This window comes from Carcharhinus amblyrhynchos, chromosome 24 (genome assembly GCF_965287045.1).
Source record: "Carcharhinus amblyrhynchos chromosome 24, sCarAmb.v2.hapA, whole genome shotgun sequence".
NCBI lineage: Eukaryota > Metazoa > Chordata > Chondrichthyes > Carcharhiniformes > Carcharhinidae > Carcharhinus > Carcharhinus amblyrhynchos.
In genome coordinates, this window is record NC_137347.1 from 23,517,677 (window position 1) to 23,533,627 (window position 15,951).

The 15,951-nt window shown below is 44.4% G+C and overlaps 1 protein-coding gene across 2 annotated transcripts in view; it reads left to right on the forward strand.

Moving 5' to 3' along the window:
- LOC145358019 (calcipressin-2-like) overlaps nucleotides 1-15,951 on the forward strand; it is a 157,973-nt gene that overhangs the window by 104,060 nt on the left and 37,962 nt on the right. For both annotated transcript variants that reach the window (XM_080211710.1, XM_080211711.1), the window contains exon 2: nucleotides 1,018-1,191. In XM_080211710.1, coding sequence (XP_080067836.1) covers nucleotides 1,018-1,191 — 174 coding nt within the window. The remainder of the gene's footprint in view (nucleotides 1-1,017; nucleotides 1,192-15,951) is intronic.

Genomic DNA, 15,951 nt, shown 5'->3' on the forward strand with positions numbered 1-15,951 from the left:
TGCCCAAAACAAAGGACAAAGTAGAACGGCAACTTAAAATATTAAATATAAGGCTCAGAGAGCAGAGTTTTGCAAGAGGACAGGTTTATGGAGAGGACAAATAGGTGGTTGGCCTGGAGAACATTGGAGTTTGAAAGTAGCAAAGTCATGGTTGAAAATCATGATGTGGAGATGCCGGCGTTGGGCTGGGGTGGGCGCAGTAAGAAGTGTCACAACATCAGGTTAAAGTCCAACAGGTTTATTTGGAATCACAAGGTTTTGGAGCACTGCTCCTTCATCAGTTGCCATCAATGGTCACTCATCTGATGAAGGAGTAGCACTCCGAAAACCTAAATAAACCTATTGGACTTTAATCTGATGTTGTGAGACTTCTTCCTATGGATGAAAATGGAAGGAGGAAAATTGACAATTAAAAAAATGAGCAAATGTTCCTCTCTTTTGGTTGCCATTAGGCAAGATGGATGAATAAATAAAATGCTTGGCGGTTCAAAAAGAATGATCATTATCCCTTTGCTTATTTCATGCTTTTGCAGCTAGTTAGTTAATAAACCTGGTTTGCAGATAGTCCTCTAGGCTACACATATTAATAAATAATGACAGTGAAATTTTCCTTCAGTTCACCTCAGCTTTGTTGAATAATAATGAAAAAGCCAAAAACTTTTCATAGTAAAAATGACATAGACTGAAATTCTCCCACCTCGCCCGCTGTGGGAATTGAAACGGGCGAGACAGAAAATTCCGCGGAAAAGGTCCATTGCGCTTGGGCAGGAGTTTCTGATCTTGGGGTGCGTGCACAGCCGGAGATTCCTACTCCATGCTGTATGATGACTGTGACTGATCTGTACAGTATGGCTACAGGAAATGTTTATAAGACCGAATGGTTGGATACATTGCAACTATATAATTTCTGAGTCAGTAAGAAGCGGAAGCTTGGCAAGAGTTTACTGGCGCCATATTATAACTGCTGTACTCCAGTTCAGAACAGTGGTAATAATGCAGCATATCTTTCTTTTCCAGGAACGATTTGAAGCCCTTTTCCGAGTTTATGATGAACAGGCTACATTCCAATTATTCCGGAGTTTTCAGAGAGTACGGATAAATTTCAGCAGTCAAGAGGCAGCTGCCCGTGCTCGAATAGAACTCCACGAATCCGACTTTAACGGCTCCAAACTCCAACTTTATTTTGCACAGGTACAGTACAGTGACCTTACAAAACTCAGTTGAGCCTGGTTAGCAGATCATCATAAAAGAAGCTCTGCATTGTGAATAATTCATGTAAATCCTAGCTATCAATACTTCAGTTAGCCTTTTATTTAACACCAATGATAAAGCACGTTTTAACTGACTGATACTCTGTGTTTCCTGAAATTTGATAGTGTGACCTTGTTTACCACTTCACCAGGGCCTTTTCAGTTATGTAAGCAGTCATTTGGTATTCCACGTTTCTGCTATTAGATATGTGGTGGCTGTTGTACGAGCAACTTAGAGAAGGTGTTTTCAAATCTGGGGCTAGGCGTCTTAGTGTGTGGAAATGTTCGAATGTCTCAAGGTGGAACTGTATTTTGTGCTGTCGTATCTTCTCAGTTGTTTTCTAACAACATGCAGAATTGTAAGGTACCTGAGGTGAGAGAAAGAATACTATTTCACTCTGGCAGTGCTATACTGTAGTTAGAAAGATGATCATGGAAATGCTTGAAAAATTTGACTCCGTAATGACAATGGCAGCTCAAAGTTAATACAGTGCTTGAAATAGAAACATAGTTAACTTATGCTAATTAAATTATTTTATGCATCGCAGGGAGTGGAAACTTTGGGTAAATAGTGCGGTACAGCCAGTAAGAGGCCATTCAGCCCATAAAGTCTGTGCCAGCTCTTGCAAAGAGCAATCTCATTTAGTTCCACTGTACCACTTTTTCTTAATACCTCTCCAGTTTTTCTCTTTCAAAATGTAGGGCAGCATGGTGGCACGGTGGCTAGCACTGCTACTTCACGGCACTGGGGACCCAGGTTCAATTCCAGCCTCAGGTCACTGTCTGTGTGGAGTTTGCACATTCTCCCTGTGTCTGCGTGGGTTTTCTCTGGGTGCCCCAGTTTCCTCCCACACTCCAAAGATGTGCAGGTTAAGTTGATTGGCCATGCTAAGTTGACCCTAGTGTCACGACATTAGCAGGGTAGATATATGGGATTGCAGGAATAGGGCCTGGGTGGGATTGTGTTCAGTGCAGACGCGATGCGATGAATGGCCTCCTTCTGGACTGTAGGGATTCTGTGATTTGTTCAAGTCCTTTTTGAAGATTTTTGTTGAATGTCTGTCTACAACCCTTTTGGGCAATGTGTTCCAAATTCTAATCACTCGTTGCATTTAAAATGTCTTTCTCATTTTCCCCCGGTACTTTTGCCAATCACCTTAAATCGTGCCTCCAAGATACCGACTCTTTAGCCATTGGGAATTCTTTACTTACTCTATCTAAGCTGTTCATGATTCTAAGTGTCCATGGTCATGTTATATTATTTTGGTACCACGATAGGTTTTTTAGCTCACAAATACAGATTGCAGTTCATTAGGGATTCTTCATCCAATGAAACACCTGACCAAATATTAAGCTGCTTCTTCTTCCCCAATCCCACAGGAATTTCTGCTGGTGCCCCCCTTGGCAGACAGCGAAACCCACTGGAGGCTGGTGTGATTGGCATCCCGCTCATGGAATGCATCCCGCTAATGGCCTGACTTCCCACGCCTAGCCTTCCGCAATTCCAGCGGGAAAGCACACCAGTGTGAAACACATTTGGAACAAAGGGGTGTGGAGATGTCAGGACTCACCTGAACAATACCTGGTGCTGCATCCAGAGTTCAGGATTGAGGCTACCAGCAGCCCTGGACCCTGGAACGTCATTGTAGTGGATGGGGGGGTTGGGGGTTGGGGGGGCGGGGCATCCACAGCTGAACCTTCCAGATTCGCTATCCTGGAAGTGTCCATTTTCCAGCCTCAGAATGTTCCTGGAGATCCATCCCCATTTTTAGGAGATCCATCTTCTGACTTCAGTAGAGGTTCACTGATGTTGGGCGCCTTCCAATATGGAGCCTGGATAAAACAGTGGACTACACGCCATCTAGGCCATGGAATATGGTGCACAACACCTGGTTGCATAATTAATGAGGTTGGGACTGGAAGATTTGGTGTGTTTTCCTGCTGACCTCTGCAGTGGGAAACAGTCCATATTCCTGACCCTGCACGACTTTATTCCCAGGTGGAAGAATCCCACCGGATATCAACTATTCAGTTCAGACATTTTCAATTTTGATTCCAACTTGTGAGGGATTTTTTTAGTTTACCTGTTTTCCAAATCCCAGTGTTTAAATGTAGAATTTACCATCGAACCTTTAGCCATTACATTTCCTCTTCCCACGTGAGCACTGGCTGAAAGGGTTAAAAAGTAGCAGCAAGGCCGCAACGTCACCTCTGGAATAGAGCAACGTCAACAGGGAGAGTCACATACGTTTGGCAATAAACTTAAGTGTGCATTTCTGGAATTTGGCATTTATTAGTTTATTGGGTACATTTTTTCCAAAGATGTGCGGCTTAGGTTGAAGGGTCATGTTAAATTACCCCTGAGTGTCAGGGGGATTAGCAGGGTAAATACATGGGGTTACAGGAGGAGCAGCTGAATGGGATTGTTGTCTGTGTAGGCTCAGTGAGCCAAATGGCCTCCTTCTGCACTGTGGGGATTTGATGATTCTGGAAGATTAGGCTCCGGCTTTATTCAAGTTCACACACTCCACTGTGCTGTCTTTTTATTTTGAATCTGTACAACAGCAACACTTGTGCTGTGAACTGACTTCCACAAATAAAGTGCAGTTTGAACATTCAGAGTTAAAATGATTTTGGTGTCTGCATTTGCCACTATTAAAGCAACCAAAAGCTTCATTTAAGGTCATTAAATTCAAGTTATTAAGTCGCCCACCTAAATCCCACTGTACTGCTGTTGCAGATTTGTATTGCTGCGTGACATGAACATGTCTCTGCTGAGATACATAATCTCCATCTGCAATGCTGAAGCAGTGGGAATTGCTGAGAGTGGGAATGTTGACAGAAATTCCAGAACAATACTGAAGGAAGGGAGGAGGGTGGTGGGAAATGGGGATCAGCAATGGGTTGACAAGAGTGAAGCTTTTGAACAGGAAAGAAGCTGGGAACAGTGCTTTGGAGGGTCGGGAAGTGAAAAGTATAGAGTGCTATTTTCCAACACTTCCCGCTGACAGGATCTTCTGGTCCCGCTGGAGGCAACTTCCCTCTTCCACCTCCATGGTAGGTTCCCCAGCAGCAAGGTGAGCAAGCAATGCAAATGACCATTAAATTCAGCGGGACTGGAAGACCCCCACTGGTGGCCAATAGTGAGCTGCCTCCGCCACTGGAAAACACGCCATGGGGTGGGGGTGGGGAATGGGCAGAGAGAGGAAGGGGGTGAAAACCCCTGTCACAGCGCTGTCAACAACGTTTAAGGGGAGGAGGGTAAAATTGAAAAACAAATGTGCAGGACTGAGAGGACTGCTGTGAGGTGAATGAAGAAAGATATGGCAGCCTTAACTGAGCAGGTTGAAGTAAGCTGCCAGCATAAACCGAAAGGATGGAGGACAGTAGCAGGATAAATAAAGGGAGGCAATAGTTCCAGCTTGGGGCAGAAAGGGAAACAAACAAACTTCCAGCTGAATTAAGGAAGACAAGGGGAAATAATGCCTATATAAACATGAAATGTGTGGGGACAGAAGGAGAAAAGGATGCCACTTTGAACCAATAGGGGTTTAAGGAATGATGGAAGGCTGCTCAATGTGGAGGGGGAAGTTGAAGATGAATAAATGTTCCAGTAGATTTTTGGGAAGTGATGTTGTTAAATCTGTTTAAATATCCAAATGTCGGATTGTTAATCTCAAAAAGTCAATTGTCTGACCGTGCTTAAAATTAAGCAGAACGCAACATTGCAATGTTAGAAACTCAACCCGCTTTAGAAATGCACCACTGTGTTCCCAGACTCTCCTGAAACATAAATCTGGTGCTTTTGGCTTGTCTCTTACCTCAAGGCTTTCATGTGCGTGTACGTTTCTCCAATTCAACTGACAAAATGTTAGATGTTTATCTAAGTTACATGCTTGTGTCCCACTGCACTGCCAATGCAGTCTCTTCTTTTCAACTTACTGGCTGATAGGAGAGTTGCTTTGTGAGTTGTTTGCTCTGTCACATTGTCCAGGTTGACAGGCTTTCTGAAGGACTTCACAAGCCAATTTTGAAGTGTAGTCACTTATTTGGTAAATATGAAAACCAGTCTGAACACAGCTTGGTCTCAAACTGAAGGTAGTAATCATAGAATCTACAGTGCAGAAATTTGGCCCATCAAGCCTGCACCGACAATAGCCCAAGCCAGGTCCTATCGCCGTAACCCTGCTAAGCCCCCAACATTAAGGGGCAATTTAGTAACCTAACCCGCACATCTTTGGACTGTGGGAGGAAACCAGAGCACCCAGAGGAAACCCACGCAGGTACAGGGAAAATGTACAAACTCCACACAGACAATCACCTGAGGCTAGAATTGAACCCAGTCCCTGACGCTATGAGGCAGCAGTGTGGGTCATTGTGCCACTGTGCCACGCCAATATATACAATGAGGGAATTTGTTTGATCACTGTTGGTTGAAGGATAAATAATGTGCCTACATGAATAGGCAGGTAGGGTTTCCCTTCAAAGGGAAGTCTTTAATGGAGGAGATGGGGCCTTGTCTGCTGGCTGCCAAACTGATGAGGGTCCCACATTTCCTCTTATAGGAAAAGCCACTGTACTAAGTCTCAGGTGGGCAGCACAACCTTATCCACACTAACCCTCCCCCCAGCCAATAAACACTGCGGGGCTGAATAACGAGGGCTGAGTGGGCTTCTACACCTGATTTGTGCCGTAGCCCTGCCCTCTGGAGCTGCCGGACAGTTGGGTTAGCCGGCTGCTCTGTCAGTCCCGGCAGCACCAGGAAGGCGTCATTGGCAGTCTGGAAAAGAGGAAAGCCCAAGGATCCCCACAACAGGTGGGTCTGGGCTCCTGAGGCTGAGAAGATTTGAGCAGGTTAGGTGGAGGGGAAAGGGGAGGAGGGGGTGGGGTTAAGGGAGAGAGTGTGTAGAAAGGAAGAGACAATTCAATCTATAGGGGGAGTGTGGCCACCCTGCGATCAGTCAAGGGCAGCCCCCGAAGAGCAACTATCCCCTTTCTGACCATCCTTTAAACATTTAAGCTTAGAAACAGGCTTTCTGCTCCTCCCTGCTGTTCACGCCAAATTTTCCATGGTAATATCAGAGAAATTGGCTTGAAAACAAATCTTAATTGATGCTTGATTAAGCATTTAAATAAGGTGGGCAGGCTGCCTATTCTGGCACCTGCCCACACTCCCACCCCTGTGTTGTCAGGGGGAGCTCAGAGGTGGGTGGGAAGGTTGTGGGACAGGCACCCACCCCATTTTATTTGCCATGGGAAACATGCCTGCTGGGGGCAAGTAAAATTCAACCCCAGGGGTGGAATTCTCACCCCCTGAGAATCGCTGGCCACTCAGAGGATTTATATAGATGATCTGGAGGAGGGAACCGAGTGCAGGGTGTCGAAATTTGCTGATGACACCAAGATTGGGGGAAAGGCAAATTGTGCGGAGGGTGTGGAGAGTCTGCAGAAGGATCTAGATAGGCTGGGCGAATGGGCCAGGAAATGGCAAATGGAATTTAATGTTGGCAAGTGTGAGGTGGTCCACTTTGGTAGGAAGAATGGTAGGAAGGACTATTACTTACGTGGCGAAAAACTGCAGCAGGCGACGGTGCAGAGGGACCTCGGGGTCCTTGTGCATGAGTCGCAAAAACCCAGCTTGCAGGTGCAGCAGGTGGTCAGGAAGGCGAATGGGATGCTGGCCTTCATAGCGAGGGGGATTGAATATAAAAGTAGGGAGGTCTTGCTGCAGCTGTATAGGGCATTGGTGAGGCCGCAGCTGGAGTACTGTGTGCAGTTTTGGGCGCCGCACCTGCGCAAGGATATTTTGGCCCTGGAGGGAGTGCAGAGGAGGTTTACTAGGCTGATACCGGAGTTGAGGGGATTGAGCTATGAGGAGAGGCTGAATAAACTAGGCTTGTACTCGTTAGAGTTTAGAAGAATGAGGGGAGATCTCATTGAGACGTATAAGATGATGAATGGGATGGATAGGATAGAGGTGGAGAGACTCTTCCCGCTCAAAAAAGACAGTAGGACTAGGGGGCACAGCCTCAAGATAAAGGGGAGGCGGTTTAGAACGGAGTTGAGGAGGAACTTCTTCACTCAAAGGGTGGTGAATCTCTGGAATTCTCTGCCCGTTGAAGTGGTGGAGGCTGCCTCGCTAAATATTTTTAAGAAGCGGGTTGATGGGTTCTTGATAAGAGAGGGGATTAAGGGTTATGGGGAGAGGGCGGGAAAGTGGAACTGAGCCACAACAGATCAGCCATGATCTTATTGAATGGCGGGGCAGGCTCGAAGGGCTAGATGGCCTACTCCTGCTCCTATTTCTTATGTTCTTATGTTCTTATGTTCTAGCTGTCTTCAACGGCAGTGTCACCGGGGAGGGGGTGACTTGAACAATTCAGGTCCGGGGGAGGGGGTGTGGGGGGTGCCTGGGGAGTTCCTCCACATTTAGATTTGTGATTTTTTTCACTACACAAACATTCTCCCCATGGTCTGATCCATTTAAATAGCACTAAAGGAAAAAGAAAAGGCTAAAAAATACAAAATCAGTATTAAAAATCATGAAGGCATTTCCCTTGATGCCTCATCTTTAAATTGGAAGTTTAAACTGCTACCCTTTCCATTCATCAAACACCAGCAAGGCTGCTCAGCCAGAATGCTTGGATGGAAATAATAACACAAGCCTATAGTCAGCATCCTTCTCATTTCAAAACAAGAAGTGCTGGAAATACTCAGCAGGTCTGGCAGCACCTGTGGAGAGACAACAGAATTAACATTTTGGGGTGAACATGACTCTCCAAAACAGAATCTCCTGAGATTACCTTTTAATTTCCGTGGCTAATTATAACAGTGCACAATACCTTTCCATTTTTCTGCACAGCTATGTCTGTGCAGTAGAGTGGCACAGTAGTTAGCACTGCTGCCTCACAGTGCTAGGTTCAATTCCCACCTTAGGTGACTGTGGGTTTTCACCAGCTGCTCCGGTTTCCTCCCACAGTCCAAAGATGTGTAGGTTAGGTGGATTGGTCATGCTACATTGCCCCTTAGTGTCGAAAGATATGTAGGTTAGGTGGATTGGCCATGCTAAATTGTCCCTTAGTGTCCAAAAATGTGTAGGTTCGGTGGATTGGTCATGCTAAATTGCCCCTTAGTGTCCAAAGATGTGTAGGTTAGATGGATTGGTCATGCTAAATTGCCCCTTAGTGTCCAAAGATGTGTAGGTTAGGGGGATTGGCTATGGTAGATTGCTCCTTAGTGTCCAAAAATGTATAGGTCAGGTGGATTGACCATGCTAAACTGCTCCTTAGTGTGTGTGACAATGCTTGGTATGGTGTAATGCCCCGAAGCAACATGCCCCTGGCAAAAGACGAGTGACCTGTTCCAGGAATAATTAGCTTCAGAACCAAATGAAAGCCTAATCTGTGCTCCATCAGGGTGTGGAAAAGTTGAGAGAGAGAGGTGTATGTGCAGTATCATAAAGTAAGTGGCTTGTGCACCACAGCTCCCAGGTCACTGCAAGGTCACACAACTTAAGACGCCGACAGCCAAAAATAATGGGTACCTTTTTTATCAGTAATAGGTAGGAGCATTTGTCTCCAATTCCAAGGTGCTCACATGTCTGAATGGTGCAAGCAGTAGCAACTCAGTGTGTGGAAAATCCACCACTCATCCCAATGTAACTCCTGTCCCTCACCTCATGCTATCAGTACAATTACTTACATATACCAGATGTCATGAAAGTGATTGTGGTGTGATATCGCTTGGCGGTACCACTGATTGGATGAAAAAGATAATTGCAACCCAAATTTGGATAAACTAGCATGGCAGAGGTGTAATGGACAGTGTCTCAGCCACAGAGAGAAAGGTAGACTGGACGCCACTAAAGATAATTACTTGTTAGCTTTTAAAAAATAAAGTCACGGGGAATGGAGTGATGCAGAGGGAAGGGGTGAATGCATGAATCACAAGGGAAGCTGTTTAGAAGCAAATGAGGGGCAAAGGACCAAAGAAAGAAAAAAGAAATAATGAGTAATGAGGTAAAAACTGCTTTGTTTTATAACTATGATTTTCATTTCTGAGGCATTTTTAATGCAGTATATTATCCCAAAGCATTTCATGTACCCCTAACAAATGTATGTATGTTACAGAAGTCTGTGGAATTAGAAAGAAATGTGTTGACTCGAATTCACTATAAATCAAGACCAACTGAAATGGGTCATGATTATAAAATGAATGTACCAGGCTGTGGAGCCAACCAGTAGATACTGCACTGCAGATCACTCATGAATAAGAACAGCTGCTGCAGTCATTTAAAGAGCTGTTATAAATGCTTTGGTTAATGCATCTGAGACTGTTTTGAGATCAAGGATTGGAAAAGAATTATGTTGACTATTGGAAGTTGTGGCTCACATACAAGGCAAAGGAGAGGACAGAATCATGGGCTGGGATTTTCCAGGTCTCCGCTTGTGGCTTTTCTGGTGATTGAGATGGCTTGCTATCAGCCACTGGCAGGATTTTCCAGTCCTGCTGAAGTCAATGGCCATTTGCGTTGCTCATCAGCCGTGCCGTCGGGAAGCAGCTGCAGCACCAGAAGAACCTACAGGCAGGAAGGGCCGGAAAATCTCATCCAACGAATTTTACAGCTCAGAAGCCAGCACGTGCCTGTGCAAGTTTCCATTTAGGAAATAAGAGCAGGTGTACACCATTCTGTTTCTCAAGCCTGCCTCACCGTTCAGCTAGATTATCTCTCTCAATGTCATTTCCCACACTATCCTCATGTCCACTGATGCCATTAACATCAAGAAATTTATCCATCTCCATCTTGAATGTTCTCAATGACTGAACTTCCACAGCACTCCGGGAACAGAATTCCAAATGTTCCCCACCCACCCTCTACATGAAAACATCTTCTTCATCTCAGTACTAAATGGACGGTGTTCCCTGTTTCAAGACCCCCATCCCAACACCCTCCCCCCCACCCCTCTTTCCCGCAGCCAGGGAAACATCCTTCCTGTCTCTACCCTGTTGAGCCCTGTAAGAATTTTAAATGCTTCAATTAAATCACCTCTCATTCTTCTAACCTCTAGAAAATGTGGGCCTAGTCTCCTCAATCTCTCCTCATAGAACAATCCCACCATTTGTCTGTTTCAAGTTTTAAAGTTTATTTATTAGTATCACGAGTAGGCTTACAATGAAGTTACTGTGAAAATCCCCCAGTCGCCACACTCCGGTGCCAGCTTGAGTACACTGAGGGAGAATTTAGCACGGGCAGTGCACCTAACCAGCATATCTTTTGGACTGTGGGAGGCAACTGGAGCACCCAGAGGAAACCCACACAGACACAGAGAGAATGTGCAGACTCTGCACAGACAGTGAACCAAGCCAGGAATTGAACCCAGCTCCCTGGTTCTGTGAGGCAGCAATGCTAACCATTGTTGCATTCCATCAATGACAAATATGTCTTTCCTTAGGTAAGGAGATGAAAGCTGTTCACAATGATCCAGGTGTGGCCTCACCAATGCTTAATACAATTACAGCAACACTCCTTTACACAAATCCACTTGTAGTAAAGGCCATACATTCCCCTTCTATTGCTCCTTCTCCATGCCTTCTAAGATTTATTTTTCCAAACATTTATCCGCTTGCCTTTTATCATGCCTGTTATATAGGGAAATACTTGTGCAGCTGAGAAAGGTCTATTGAAGAACCAGAACACTAATCAACAAAGTAAGAAATGCATTCGGAATACACAAATCTAGAGAGGACACGGAATTATTTCCTTGCTCAGTTTGTCAAACCGACAACATAATCAGCAGCTCTTCTGGGTTTAATCTTTTATAATGATCACTAATGGTACATAAGCATCTAGGTTCTTCTGATCGTGCTTTTAGTGTACACAAAGGGAAAGTGCCACAAAAACGTTAGACTTTTAGAAGAGCAGATTTCAGGGATCTTTCATTGAAACGTGACCAGGAAATGTTAATGAGTCTGCGAGCAAAACTAATTCCAGCTGAATCACCAAATAAAACAGTAACAGAGTCCAGGATAACTCTGGAATCACTGCATGTTCTACAATGCAAACAAGCCATTCAGCTGTTGAACTATTTTTCTCGACGAGACTAATCTCTTCACAGTCTTGTTCATCATTGACATGAATATTTCTTTTTTTCCGTCAACTATTCTCATTCCCTGGTGTGGCCAGCACCAGTTTTGAGTCACACTTCCTCCTGGTCAAAGTCCCTTGGAAATGTGCAGGCCACCAAATTGTAAGCTGGCGCCTTAAAGGTGTGCTGGCTTGAAACATGCCATAGAGGTCCCACATATGCAAGTTGGAACATTATTACCACAATCAAAATTGCCCTGCGAATGGATGGAACATTTGCCCTTGCAAGTTCCGTCTACATGTTCTAAGTCATAAGGACCTAACCAACAATCTATTGAGTAAGAAAATTGTGTAGTGCTTTTATTTCTGTGGAGCTAGGAGGAGCACTGGGCTGGCTTCCTGCCTGGGCCCAGCCTCCTGTGCTTTCCTACCCCACCTCCCTACAGAATCATTCCGCAAGCAAGCTCAGAGTGGTAGAGATGATCAGACCCCGACCAGTGAGCTACATCAGGGTCCATGGCTTGCAAAGGCCTATTTTCAATTTGGTCTCAGAATGAGGGCAGTACAGTGGTGCACTGGTTAGTACTATTGCCTCACAGTGCGGTGGACCCGGGAGCAGCCTTGGGTGACTGTCTGTATGGAGTTTGCACGGTCAATCCATGTCCGCATGGGTTTCCTTCGGGTTCTCCGTTTTTCTCTCACAGTCTGAAGATGTGCAAGTTAGATGGATTGACCATGCTAAATTGTCCCTTAGTGTCCCATGTTGTGCAGGTAAGGTGGATTAGGGGTTACAGGGGATCAGGCAGGCGGGCTTGGATAAGATGCTGAGTTGGTGCAGACTTATTGGTCTGAATGGCCTCTTCCTGCACTGTAGGAATTCTATGATTTGAATGACAATTTTTGGATGCCCCTAATTTGTGCCATAAACTTAGGCCAGAATTCTCCCATCCCACCCACCACTGGAATTTTAGTGGGCAATGTGAAACCCCATTGACAATGCGGTTGGAATTTCTGACTTTTAGACCAGCACATCCTTAATTTCTGAGTTTTGAAGAATTTTATCAATTATATGAGATGCTTAAAGCAATTGAAAGGGTAGACTTGAGATTGTTTCTCTTTGTAGGGGAGTCTAGAACTAGATTGCACAGTTTCCAAGTGATGGGGTTCCCATTGAAGATGGAGATGAGGAAGAATTTCTTCTTATAGAGGATTGTTAAGCTCTGGAATTCTCTATGTCAGACAACAGTGGAGGCTGGGTCATTAAGTACAATCAAGGCTGAGTTTGACAGACTTTTGATTCACAATGGCATCAAGAACAGACACAAATGTGGAGTTAAGGCCATAATCAGATCAGCCATGATATCATTACTGGCAGAACAGACTTAAGGGGACGAATGGCCTACTCCTGCTCCTATTTCTTATGTTCTTAGATTCAACCCTAGTGAGAACTGAAAGACTATGCTATTTGTGTGCCGATGCAGTTAATTAACTTTGCAGAAGACTGGCAAAGACTGACATGAAATTAAGTTCAGTAGAACACAGAGATTCAAAGACTTCTGACAATAACTTGTCTCAAACCACATTTAAATCCAATAATCTGACAAAGTGTTAAGTGTTTCATAGATTTTGAATTAAATGAAATGCCATTGATGCTTCCTTGTTTCACCTGCTGTCCGGAGAGAACAGAACGAAAATGGCAGCAATTCTGCTACTATATATGCTTGGCAGCTCTTTGATAGGGTAACATTTGCTGATAAGTTATAATTGATACATCGTTGCTTTGAAGTTGGTCTTTACATGCTGAGTGCTACAACTTAGTGTTGTATACTTTCAACGTGGACAACAATAATCTCTTCTTCAATGTCAAACAAAGGAGATAGTCATCGACTTCAGGAAGTGTAATGGAGGGCATGCCCTTGTCTACATCAATGGGGACGAAGTAGAAATGATTGAGAGCTTCAAGTTTTTAAGTGTCCAGATCACTAACAATCTGTCCTGGTCCCTCCATGCCTACACTATAGTTAAGAAAGCCCACCAACGCCTCTACTTTCTCAGGACACAAAGGAAATTTGGCATGTCTGCTACAATGCTCACCAACTTTTACATGCACCATACAAAGCACTCTTTCTGGTTGTATCACAGCTTGGTATGGCTCCTGCTCTGTCCAAGACCGCAAAAAACGACAAAGGGTTGTGAACGAAGCCCAGTCCATCATGCAAACCAGCCTCCCATCCATTGATTCTATTGACACTGTCTACACTTCCTACTGTCTTGGAACAGCAGCCAGAATAATTAAGGACCCCATACACCCTGGACATGCTCTCTTTCATCTTCCTCTGTCGGGCTAAAAATACAAAAGCCTAAGATCACATACCAACCGATTAAGAAACAGTTTCTTCCCTGCTGCCATCAGACTTTTGAATGGACCTACCTCGCATTAAGTTGACCTTTCTCTACATCTTAGCTATGACTGAAATACTATCCTCTGCACTCTCTCGCTTCCTTCTCTATGAACAGTATGCTTTATATGTATAGCATGCAAGAAATAATACTTTTCACTGTACATGTGACAATAATAAATCAAATCATTTTGGATGCTGATCAACCTCTTAGACTGAACAATTCAGAAGCCAAAGGCCAGTTAGAAGCTCTGAGAGTCATTTTGCCAGATAATAGTTTGTCAGGTAACCATTCCTGCATAAAATGTTGAAAAACTGATTGATGTTGAGAAGTCACGGCTGAATAATCTAATTTTTCTCTGCCATAATGAGATGCCAATCCAATAGGACTCCAGTCAACCAAGATCTGGTCACAACTGCCCAGGTTTTTATTCCCAAGGCAGGTGATGTGAATCATAACCTGTCTCGGGTGAAACATCCTGGATGTGTGGATTGGAGGGATGGGGGGTGGTGTGGATTGGAGGGACGGGGCAGTGGTCGGCTGGGGTTGAAGGTGTAGGACTGGAGTCAATCTGCCACCCCTAGTGGGGATTTGAGTTGAAGGCCTGCCTCAGTTCTTTGGGAATTTGCCCCAGTTGTATTTAGGCCCTCTGGCACACCCTCTCATCCTTCTATCAGTTTCCTTCCCTGTCATGCCAACCCATATCCCCACATACCCACAATGGCCCCTCATACCTTTCTTACCAGCTCATGCCCACCACCCACATGGGCTCTCATACTGTCCATGCCAGCTTATGCCTAATGCCCATGGGCCTTCATGCTAGCCCAAATCTCACACCCATCTCTATTGCTGCTTATTACCCTCAATGCCAATTTAATTAAACTTATGCCAATTTACCAATATCCACAATGTGCAGACATCAAGAGCCATGTTGAGATGAAATAAAATTAAGTTTTAAACATTTATATTTGTGAACAGTCCTATTCATGAAAGGCAAGTCAACACTAAAATCTCCTCAAGTATTTAATCCTCCATAAAAAGCCAAAAAGACTTGTAGTCAAAAGGCCAAATCGAAATCAGCTAATCCTTAATAACTTCATTGAGCTGACAATCAAATTGTGGAGTTCATTCCCTGCTAGGATAATTGTAGGTTATGGAAATTAGCCAAACATTAATAAAGGCAAAAGAGAAAATGCTGGAAAATCTCAGCAGGTCTGGCAGCATCTGTAAGGAGAGAAAAGAGCTGATGTTTCGAGTCCGTATGACCCTTTGTCGAAGTTAAGAGACTAAGTGTAGACTGGGTGATTGCTTTGTTAAGTGCCTTTGGTCAGTGCGCAATTAGGACCCTGATCTTCCCTTTGCCTGCCATTTTAACACATGATCCTGCTCTCATGCCCACATGTCAGTCCTTGGCCTGCTGCAATATTCTAGTGAAGCTCAACACAAACTGGAGGAACAGCATCTCATCTTCCAGCTAGGCACTTTACAGTCTTCCGGTCTCAACGTCAAATCCAACAACTTCAAATTATTTGCTCTATCCCACCCTGACCCCTTTGTTTTCATTTAGTTTTATTTAATTTTTTTACTGTTCTCTACCTTTTACTTCTTTATTGTCTTTCTTCATTTTTCTTGTCCCCCCCCCCGACTCTTTCCCCCTACTTTATCCCCCTTTCCTTACCCTTTCTCCTTCTTTGCTTCCCCTTTCTAAATTTTATTCTGTCCCATCCATTCCCCCCTCCCCTCATGCCCAACATCTTCATTCCAGCTTCTCTGCCATTTATCCATTCACACCCTTTATTCTCTCTGCAGGCAGGCATTAGCAGCCTTTTCCCCTGGTTTCTGTGGCTATGATTCATCTTTCATTCCTTCACCCTGTAGTATAAATATAGAGTCATAGAGGTTTACAGCATGGAAACAGGCCCTTTGGCCCAACTTGTCCATGCCACCCTGTTTTTTTAAACCCCTAAGCTAATCTCAATTGCCTACATTTGGCCCATATCCCTCTATACCCATCTTACCCATGTAACTGTCTAAATGCTTTTTAAAAGACAAAATTGTACCCACCTCTACCACTACCTCTGGCAGCTTGTTCCAGACATTCACCACCCGCTGTGTGAAAAAATTGCCCTTCTGGACACTTCTGTATCTCTCCCCTCTCACCTTAAATCTATGCCCTCTAGTTTTAGACTCCCCTACCTTTGGGAAAAGATATTGACT